General features: G+C 44.1%; 1 protein-coding gene across 1 annotated transcript; it reads right to left on the bottom strand.

Moving 5' to 3' along the window:
• Positions 1-393: 393 nt before the first annotated feature.
• On the bottom strand, positions 394-10441 carry APOA1 (apolipoprotein A1). The gene is made up of 4 exons (XM_085645709.1): positions 10402-10441; positions 4499-4563; positions 2803-2956; positions 394-1110 (listed from the first exon to the last, which is right to left on the bottom strand). Exons 2-4 carry the CDS (start codon positions 4539-4541, stop codon positions 525-527), a joined length of 783 nt encoding a protein of 260 aa, XP_085501835.1. The 5' UTR covers positions 4542-4563; positions 10402-10441; the 3' UTR covers positions 394-524.
• Between the last annotated feature and the right edge of the window lie 601 nt (positions 10442-11042).

The following is an 11042-nucleotide window of genomic DNA, read 5'->3' as shown; positions in this document are numbered from 1 at the left end:
ACCCCCCGTCGTGTGTGTCAGCCAGGGCTGAGACAGCTTCCTGGGATGGCGACCGTCCTACTGCAGCTGCACCAGAGTACTTCACAGGTCTTTAAAAGACCATTTACTTGTTAATAAGGCTTTGTTGTGTTTTCACCCCATCTTAGAGCCCCTGCATCTCCACTCTACCTATTGATGTAAGAATTAGCTCCCCCCCTGCCCAAATTTTTATTAGCAAATTTGGCTCTAGTTGCACATCTGGTAGGGGTGATGGAGAGTGGCGGAGAGGGTGGCCTCGACCAGGGCTGAGGCCAGGCAGTGAGTGGAGGTCAAATGAACAAAGACTATTCTAAGTGGACTTATGTCAGGCAATAAAAGAAGACAAAAATCTAATAAATACACAAAACAGCAAAGTAAATGGACAAAAAAAAAAGAAGCTTTATTACAGAGAGAGAGGGTACGAGTGAGAAGGTGGCCAAAGTAGCAATTTTGGGATAGATATAAAAAGAGTCACCATATGATCTGGGAGGTCAATAGTGCCCTCTTCAGGCAGCTGGGGAAATGTGTGCTTTCAGCTGTTCATAAAGGATGTTCAGCTTACTCTGCACTTCCTCTGCATGGGGGATAAGCCGTTCTTTCAGTTGCTGAGCAATGGGCCCAAACCTTTCCTTCCAGGCTTCGATTTGGGATGACAGCTGAGCCCGGTACTCCTCGGCCTGGGGTCCGGCCTTTGCTCGCACCTCCTCCAGTTTCTTAGCCACTTGTTGACGAACCTCATCGGTGTATGGGGCAATGATAACACGGAGCTGGTCAACATCAGTGCGCATCTTGTCCCGGAACTCCTCTGCTATAGGCAGCAGCGTCTTGGACAAGGTCTCCAGGCCATCCTTGGCCTGCTTTTGCAGCTCGCCGGCCAAAGGGTTAAGTTTCTTCTGGTAGTTTCTTACGTCATCCTCCCAACGCTTCTGAAACTGCTCCAGGATTGGCTGGATCTTCTCTTTCGCGACGCTCAGGTCACGTTCGTACTCCTTGGCCACCTGCTCACGCGCCTGTTCGATGTAGGGAGTCAACTGCTTTTGTAAGTGCTGCGCATTGGTGCTGAATATCTCAAGCTTTTCCAAAATCTTGAGGCTATGGAGAGAGTAAAATAGGAGCATTAGATTAAACCAGGGGTCACAACCAGGCCTGCAACGCCCATTGGGCACAAAAGGCTTCAGCCCCCTCATAACATTGAGTGGCAGGCAGCATGAATGGGTAAATAAGTCAGCATGGATGGGTAAGGAAAATGGAAGCAAGAGAGCAGCATCGAATTGTGGGTCAGATTGTGCGAGAGACATGCATATCAAGACATTGCCTTGCCGAGCCAAGGAGAACATGGCACCAGGAAATGAAGTGTCAGAGAACAGAGGGAAAACCAAGACTGAGGAAAGGTGGGAGGCACAGGTCACAAGGTGTCGAACAATTTCTGCTGAGAGAGAGTGAGAGAAAGGTGCAGGATAAGGGCAATAGAAAAATCAGGTTAGAGAGCAGTAGGCATGTATAGGTGAATTGAAAGCAGGCATGTACAGGTCAGGGGTCAAAGAAACGTGAATGCCAGAAAGCAGGTGAAGTCTGCAGATCAATGGGTAAAAGGAACGTGCAAGGTCGCAGTGTAACAGAAAATCGCTGGGGAGAAGCAGGCGTGGGTGGCATTGGTATACGGTTTCAGAACGTGCAACCGCGCGGGGCAGAAAGTGCTAAAGTTATAGCCATGAAACAGCACTTAAATTTCATTCTAGTCTACTGGAAACTCAACAATCTGCCAGTGAAGGACATACAAACAAACTCCAGGAAAAGCCACTGCTATGTTCCAGAAATGTAAACATTCATGTCAGAGGAAATCTACTATAAATCCATTCATGGGAAGCCCCTGATCCTTATGAGTTCATTTCAATAGAGGTCTGTGTCCAGAGATGAGCCTCAAAGGCTGTTGTTCTGCGTAGACTGCTTCTGAAGACCAGAGTTATGTATAGAGCACTCTAAAAGATCTTTGATGTGAATAAACCTCTCCAGGCTTAAAGAGATCTGAATAAACCCTTTCAGGAAGATAACGATGTGAATAAACGCCTCTAGTGGCATTGTCATCTATAAACCTCACCACCGCCACCCCAAGTCACCACCACAGCTAAAAAAGATTATTTCTGAATAAATCACTCCAGCAAGGCAGATCTCAATTACACCCCTTTAGTAAAAAGTTCAGCATACACCTGATCAGTAGAAAGCACTTCTGAATACCCCCCCCCCCCCTATTTCCCAGACTGAGCCCCTCCAGCAATTGCAATAAACTAAATCAACCATCCAGAAGTGTTGTGTGGTGAAGTAAACAAACACTTATAGAAGGGCAGCCATTTGCAGGAATTCTAAGAGATGGAATGCTTTTGAAGAACCCCCTCCAGGACGACAGTGGCCTGAATACACCCCTTCAATAAGGAGCAGTCATGAGTAAGCCCATGCAGCAAGGAGTCCTAATCCAGAAAGGCAGCGTTCCGAATTAATCCCTCCAGGACGAAGAGTTCTGTATTAAATAAATCCCTCTACGAGGGTTAACTTCTAAATAAACCCTTCGAGTAAGGAGGATTGCCGGCTAAACCCATCCAATATTGAGGCGTTCTGTATAAAGCCATTCAGAAGGTATTATTTCTAAATAACCCCCGTCTTTGATGGCAGTGTGCTGATTATACCCACGTCAGACCTGTGTTCTATATAAAGCGCCCCATGCAGACGGCGCGCGCCGCCCTTCGGTGACGTATGGGCCTTTGTCCACCCACGAGGCAGGCCACTTACTCAAGCTTCTTGCCATACTCCGAGGACTCGACCTGGCTGACGGCTTCCTTGCCCAGCTGCAGCGCCTGCCGCACATAGTTCTGGACGATTTCTTTGGCCCTCTCGGTCGGGCCGTGCGGCTCCTCATTCTGCCATAGGAAGCGGGCCTGCGTCCCTGTGGGAGAGGAAAAGAGTTTACGGACGATCAGTCACATAGACATGCTGCCAGTCACCGAGAAAGAACTGCCCCATCTCTGTTGGCCAATCGCGGCTTTCCCTCCGGGCCGTGGTCGAATTTGGGTTATGTTATTGTGTAAGAAGGCCAAATACAATTGTGTGATTCTTAGACTGTTGCATTTTTTTGCGTAAATACATATTTACCTCACTTGCCAACTAACCTGTCAACTGCTGCCCAGTTTACAGATTTCCGTTAAAGAAGGTTTCCAGCTCAAATGGATCATAAAAAAATAGAAACACGCTACACATTCTGCATCACGGAGGAAAATGTTTTGCAATCTTTTCACTGGCCACCTCTCAGTTACGGATTCTTAATTCAAGTGATAAACTGATACAACGAGGTGAAACCAATGATCAGCAATATTTTTGCTAAAATGACTGATTAGTGACATAATAATGCTACGAAATGGGTTGCATCGTTTGCTCTTTGCCACAAGATTTTGTTAAACCTGCCATACATTGTGGTCTTCCACTGCCGCATAATCCCAGTTGCTTGGAGTACAAATACCCCCTCCGGGCAGCCCCAAAGCAGTACTTATTTATATGGGTCTGGTCAGGCGCACAACACCCATTGGGCTCAAAGGCTTCAGCCCCCCCCACCTCCTCCCTCGTTGTGTGTGTCAGCCCGGCTGAGACAGCTTCGCGGGCTGACGTACGTCTAATAGCAGCCGCACCCGAGTACTTCCCAGGTCTTAAAAAGACAATTTACTTGTTAATGAGGATTTTGTTGTGTTTTCACCGCTTCTCAGAGCGAGCCACTCTGCCTAGGTCTGGAAGAATTAGCAACCCCCCACCCTCCCCCGAAATTAGGCTCTAGTTGCCCGCCTGGGTCTCGTATCTGCCCCTACGGTGCCCAAGACAAGCTCCACTGTTAATCAAGTAGGCGCCAGAGCGCATCACTGTGGGGGAATGAGGCCCACCTACGCCTCAGCGTGGGCAGACTTTGTACCAACGTTTGTGTATCAGGGACAACATTATTTTAGACTGTTAGAGTAGCCATTACGGGCGCCATGAAAATGTATGCGTGTTCCCTCTTCTTTCTAGATTAATGAAATAATTAGTATAGATGTGTTAAATTGGGGTAATTTGCTTTCGTATAATTAAGCACAATTTCGGGAAAATGACAAGAAATAACAAATTTTGGGAAATGCAAATCTGCCAATCGGTGCTATTTTTTAGCATACAATGCATCCATGGATGCAAGGCCGTATTAACATAAAAAATTGCTCCAAAAACAAAAGTGCTGCAAATAATAGCCACTTGCATTCTGGTCATTCGCATGTTATACTTTGCAGTGAACATTATGCCGTAGTTACGCGATGCGTCATAATTTCAGGAATTTCGCGTGATCGCTGCAATTCTGCGGAATTACGCCCGAGTATTTTAAGTGTTGCTTGGACCTCATATTTACCATAGGGTTGGGAATGACAAGCATTCATTTTAGAATTATAAACAAATAATTTCCTATCTGAGACATTACCTGTGAGGAACAGTACAGTAAGGGCCACCGCAACGCACCGCATCTTTCCAAGCTTCTCTGGCAACCTGTGAAAATAAAGAGAGTGAAAGACCACATTAAAACAGATCAGCTCGAGTCGCCCCTAATCACAACATTAAGAGTTTCCTTGGTTACATAAGACAAAATGTCTGCTGGACGCGGCCTTTGGCGTATAGACCTCTGCTAGCTCCGGGGCCTAGCGTTAACACTGACCTCATAGTGGTCAAAATACCATGCTGTCAGTCCTAGGCTTTCATTTGACACAATAATTCAGTCTGGGGTTGTATGCATAGTTAACTTCTACAGACACAATTGTAATGGCACATCCAAGAACAATGATTTGTGGCAGAAAAACATAGGGTATGACCAATGGTGTCCAGAAGACCTAGAGTTAAGGGTAACCCTATAGCCAACTGGCCATAAAGCATAGAAGGATTTTACAGACTAGACCAGTAAAAAAAAACAAAAAAAAAAAAAAAAAGGAAAAGCCTTTCGCTTCATAATTCCGTCCCAGAAATAAATTAAAATCAGTATTTATATCTAGTGGGCTCCGAAGTGTTTCAAAATCAACCGTGGAGCGATTTCAGCCAGAGTTAACTGTTTGAGACAGCACAACTACTTAAGTCCTATTGCAGGGCACACTGAATAACAAATGTTCCAGAACATTACATTTCGGACTTCTTGTACAAGAGGTTCAGGTGGAGGTCAGTCATGCAGGGTTGGATTGGGATCAAAAATCGTCCCGGGCACACACAAAAAAAAAAAAAGTTTGTCCCACATTTGTGTATTGCCTTTCCGCAAAACACTGCTTCAGCGAAGTTTTATGAAAAGAAAGGGGGTGGGGGGCATGTTTTATTAACTTCACTCAGATGAAAAAAATGCACAGATTAGTTCACACTGCTGAGCAACACAAGGATGCGAGTGAGACTACTTATGCTCCGGCCCCCGCTCAATCAGCATACATTAATGGGCCGGCCCAGCGAGAAAGGGAGTGATGCCTCCGCCCATCTGCCTCCAGAAAGGCCACTAAGGCACCCACTGGGCCGCTGGGGGCATCCTAACAGCACAGACAGCCCCCAGGCTGCCCAAAAAAGCAGCCCACAGCTAGAACTCTGCTACCGGCCATTTCCTTACCAATCCAACCCTGCAGTCATGGATGGTGGTGGGTGGCCAGTTGCAAGTAAAATCCATGCTGTTTGCAAATTGTTATGAATGAGGTTAGTGTTTCGAAAGATAGGGATGAGAAATAATTTGTGGGCCTCAAGAGTGTTGGGAGGATTCAAAGTTAATTGCATTTGTATACTACCAACTTTATGAATCCGTAGCAGATTTGGAATCAGAGCACATTTTATGAATCTGGTGTATTCAAATCCTTCTGTGTCCACATTAGCCTGGAAACAGAGAGCACTCATTGGCTCATTTTGGGAATTAAAACCAAGAAACTCGGTTTTAAATCTAGGATTAGTTGCGTAACCATATTGTGTGATTCTAAGCACATCTCTGTGCTCCTTGTTTCTCTTATCTTCCTCCAAATACCAGTAGGTAAATCTGTTCCCTATAGAAGGACATTCGTTCACTGCGGTGAGGTTACACTTCAGTTCATATGCCACACCTCAACTGCACATTAGATGGAAATTTTGCCCATCTGTCTGAAGATCGGTATTGTTGCACTTAGGAGTAATTGGTGAGACCAGTGTAGGGTGATGCAAATGATCTCTTTTCATCACTAGCAACCACAGAGGTAAATTGGATGACACAATGGGCCACATCTGCCTCCTTCACCAATGAAAACACTACTTGACCAATTATAAATATATACCATGGATTCAGGTGCAACAGAAATTGCTGGGTCTTGGACTACACATGCGAACCCCAACAAAGGGCTAAAATCTGCAGTTTAAAAAAAATCTTATTAAAACCAACATGCAATTAGCCACAAACTCGCCTTAAACTTGGCCATTGAGATATAATTTCCAAATTCATTTGTGGCTAAAATAAATAAAAGATACAATATAAAGGAATGCGTCCTTCTTGGAGCATTCGAAGGCAAATATTGTATGCGACAAAATTGGAGCAATTAGATCGAATTTGTAGAAGTTCAAGGCGATATGATGAACATTCCTAAGAATACAGATCTGAGGTGGCAGATTTGAGATGGCTTTTCTTATTCATACCCGAGCAAGGCTCTCAAACTCATCCGGTTTCCTTTTTTTCATGTGCTTTGGGAGGTTTTCCCTACCACTTCACTTACCCATTTTACTAGTTTCAGAGACATTTCTATTGCTCTGAGCCTCGTCGCTCTTAAAAAAGTGTTTGAAAAATTTGCTATGGATTTCTAAGGATGCTTTACTCTGTGTTTGGGTCTGAAGAGTTAATACAAAATTTGGAATTTATAATGTATTCTTCATGTTGCCTGTTTTGTTTTTAATTGTTGTCATTTCTACTGATGAATGCATCTCTGGACCCAAAGTAACTTTAAGTCCAGAAGACATTTTGTTTGGTCACCTAAGAAGTTTTGTTCAGGAGTAGTTTTGCGATTGAAGTATGCAACACAGCCTAATGGGGAGTTGCACCAACACTGACTAATGATCTACCATATTCTCTCTAAACTGCCCTCAATTAATTGATTATTCTAAGCAAAGGGTCTATATGGTTAATGATCTCACAATTGATCTTAAACACCCAAGCAGACGTCATCAAACTAAACAACATTCAAGAATGCCCATTGTTGGCGATCGTTAATAATGCATGGCAAGGTAAACAGAATTTACACTGCATGTCCCTTTAAGGACTATTGTAAGGGATGGTGTTATTTTCCACAACCAAGCGTTCTTTTTGGTGCCTTTGATTATATTCATGAAAATCTTGAAAGTGACACATTGAAGTAGTCTGTTTTATATCTCATGCTACTTTGAGCAATGAATATTTCACTCCTACACTTTCTGTACGTATTGTCTGATCTACACGTTTACCATATGGCTACATGTTTCCAGTTTAAAAGATTGTATTTAATAAAACAATGTTCCGCACATCATTAATATTATTGCTACAAGAAAAATTAGAAAATGCATCAATAAATGTACTGAACAAGAGCCTTGGAACAAATATTAAGTCTTTATAACTTATATAAGAGGGTGTGAGGGGGAGAAGACAAGGGGAAAGCATCATTGTACGTAACTAAAAGAGCAAAAGAATAACATCCTCATTGACATATAAAATTATACAGAAAAAACAGAAGCATCCAATCAAAATTACAATAGTAAACTAAATTAAGACTAAAGCACAGAGATAAAATATTCTTGGAGGTTGAACATTTTCGGGTAATGTAGCAATTGTGGTTGAAACATAATTATGAATCCGATAAAGAAATGTGGTTAATGGTACCCATAACCGTTGGACACTATGAGAGGATGAGCATTGATTAGTATACATAGTATCCAATTTAATAATGCGATCAAACAGTCCCACCACAATGTATATGATAAAAGTAATTTGCTGAAAGGCAATTGCCAGTAAGATATCTAGTAATTTACTTTTAGGGAAGGATGGGATAAGCTGATTAGTTAAAGCACCTAAAAAGGAGAAAGTGGTGAAAGGGGACAGCAGGTTAGAAATCTTTTGAATTTGGGACCAGACTCCATGCCAGAAAGAAAGTCTATGAGGACAACTAAACAGCATATGCAAAAGGCCACTCATAGGAAACGCACAAGACCAGCATTGAGATGAGGCATCCACAGAAAATTTTGAGCATTATACAGGAGTAAAATATAGTCTATGATAAAGAAAAAAACAGGGATTGTGTAATGCTGGCTGATCTAGAAATGTTATAAACCTGTGACCAAACCTTATACCAAAAAGAGACATCGCAATTTGCTGCTAAATCTTTTCCCTATAAAAGTTCAGCCTTGGATTTGGTTCGAGAGGGAGCCAGGGCTGGGGTGGGGGGGGGGGGGGGGGAAGGGGGAGAAAGACACTTATAAATAGCAGAAGTTCTAACATGTCTTTGCAAAATTGGTGAAATCTGATGAGAGGAACAGGAAAATGAGTGTGTTGTAAAGAGAAATAAATATCTAAGACAGCATTCATATGGCTACATGTTTAATTGATTGGTTATAGGAAAATACTGTCCGATAAAAAAGACATTTAATACGTTGTGTGTAAGGTGCTAAAATACTATAGGGTTTTATAGTAATCTGATTAAGGCTATATAGTAAGCATCAACTATGTAAAAAGTAAACACAATCCAATTTAAACATATAAAGTAAATCGTGCACAGTCAGTAGGGTAGTTCACTAAGCTGTGCTTTATTGGTGTATGTTGTCAGAAATTTTAATTCTAAGGCAGAGTAACATAGCTTGTTTCTGCAGATTATTATATGTCATAGGAGCTTATAAAGCGCACTTTTACCCAAGGGTGTCCTGGCGCTATACTCTGACTCACTGGAGAAAAGGGTGCCTATACCGTGAATAACCATGTCTTCAGCCCCTTTCTAAAAGAAAGGAGTTCCGAGGCATTCCTGAGATGCACCGGCAGACTGTTCCAGGTTTTCGCCGCACAATAGGAAAAGCTATTGCCTCCCCAACTAGCTTTTTTAGGTCTCGCCTGACCCAGCGCATGCGCTGGCGAGACTTATTGAGAGGGCTCCAAAAAGCGCTACCAGGCCAGCCTAGAGCTACAGTGCATGTGCGCGGGCGCGCGCACCACGCTTGACAGCGATTACTTTCATTTTCGTGGCCACACGGCCGCTTTGATGTTTGATCGCGATCACTTTCACGGCCGTATGGCCGCTTGGCATAGCAAAAAGGTCTCGCTTTTGGGACCTTATAAGTATTTAGTTATGCAACTGTTGCATGGCTAAACACTTCTAAGGTCCCAAAGGCGAGACCTATTGGCTGTGCCAATGCTGGTTTATTCGAGGCACAGCAACAAGTCTTCCTTCGGTGGAGCACAGCGCTCTACCCGGAACTCCATAAATACATGGCTGTTTATTCTCACAAAAAGCACACAACAAACATCATCAACAATCTGCAAGGCTCGCCAGCATTCACATGCTGTAATTCGTAGATTAACACAGGCGCGACCGAGTAATCGTAAAGAGTAAGTGATTACTTGAGTAAGGGATTACTTGTGCTCTCGGTTAACCTACAGGCATTCGTTTTCAAAGGTTACGGTGCCATCTACTCTGCAGTTTACCATGGACACTGGTGCAAGCTTCAAGGAGCGTTAGAGATGGAGAGGCAGGGAGAGGCATGGGCAAAGAAAGGGAGATGGTCGGAAAGAAGGAAGAGTAGTAGGGAGGGATTGTGGAGACAGAACGCAGGTTGTGAAGAGTGGAAACAGTGAAGTTAAAAGGGATGGTGGCAGTGTTGGGAGAAAAGGAGAGAGGTGTGAAAATAAGAGCACTAGATAAAAGGAGAGAAAAGTGAAGAGAAAGTTCAGGCAGAACAGTTGAGGGAAAAGATGCAAGGAGAAAAGCAGAAGGAGGTAGAAAAGTGAGAAACAGAAAAGCTAAGTGGTAAACGTGAAAGAGGACATGTGAGAGGGTAAAATGATCTATGAACAGGCCCGGGAACATACAGCTGGGAGCGAATATTCAGGAATGTAGACGAAGAAAATTGAAGGAGAAACTTGAGAGAGCAAAGTTGTAAGGGTAATTTATGCAGAAATGCTGATGGGGTAAAGTTGAGGGAGAGAAAAAAACTGAAAGAGGTTGTGTGGTAAAGGTGAGTGGCGTAGTTAAAATAAACAGGTTAGAAAAGCACGGGTAAGAAGGTAGGTAGCGAGAGGGTCTTCCGCCCCTTCTTCCGTAGAAACAAGTACAGAGACCCCGTCTCCTTGGGGCACCCCTAGCCGGCACGCATCGCCACGTGCAGTGTCAGTCTTACCTGGCTATCGGCGTACTTCTGTCCTGCTCACCTCGGCTCTGGCTCCCTCCCGGCCTCGAGCTGCTGTTTATACCGTCCGGGGTCTGATCATTATCGCGCTACTTGGAAATCCCTGAGTAATCTCTGACTTCGTGGGATTTAGAGCTCAAGGGTCACGTGACGTCGCCTGCCAGGAGGTGCGAGCGGAGAGAAAACATCCATGCAGCAACAGACTTTACACCCACGGACGGAGGTGTCACTCACTGAGAGGCCACCGAGGAGACTTTACACTCAAAGGCAGTAGAATCAGTTGTGTCAAGGAGTCACTCACTGAGAGGCTTCACCTCCAGGACAAGTGTGCTCTGCTAGGAGTCACTGAGACGCGGCAGGGAAAGTCTTTGCGTCAGGGGCCGGAGAGTGGGCTATACCAAAGGTTATTTGTCGTGCCCTTGAAGATACTTAACACTCCAGTAGTGTGATCTGAGTGGAGTCACTGACTGAGATTCTGAGACTCTCCAGGCAGGCTTCATACCTGTGGCCAACACAGTGTCTCTGTCTGTTAAGAATCACTCACTAAGAGGTTCCAGGGACAGGCTTCGCATTTGTGGGCAACACAGTACGCTGTGCTTGAGTTATTCGTTGAGAGGGTCAGAGAGAAAAAA

The sequence above is a fragment of the Triturus cristatus genome, chromosome 3_1, assembly GCF_964204655.1.
Source record: "Triturus cristatus chromosome 3_1, aTriCri1.1, whole genome shotgun sequence".
NCBI lineage: Eukaryota > Metazoa > Chordata > Amphibia > Caudata > Salamandridae > Triturus > Triturus cristatus.
This window is presented reverse-complemented; position numbering and strand designations above follow the sequence as displayed.

Excerpts from the sequence above, each read along its gene's own strand:
- APOA1 (XM_085645709.1), bottom strand. The coding sequence starts at position 4,541 with ATGCGGTGCGTTGCGGTGGCCCTTACTGTACTGTTCCTCACAG. Across the intron at positions 2,957-4,498 it reads TACTGTACTGTTCCTCACAG|GGACGCAGGCCCGCTTCCTA; the intron begins GTAATGTCTCAG and ends CCTCTCCCACAG. Across the intron at positions 1,111-2,802 it reads GAGTATGGCAAGAAGCTTGA|CCTCAAGATTTTGGAAAAGC; the intron begins GTAAGTGGCCTG and ends CTCTCTCCATAG.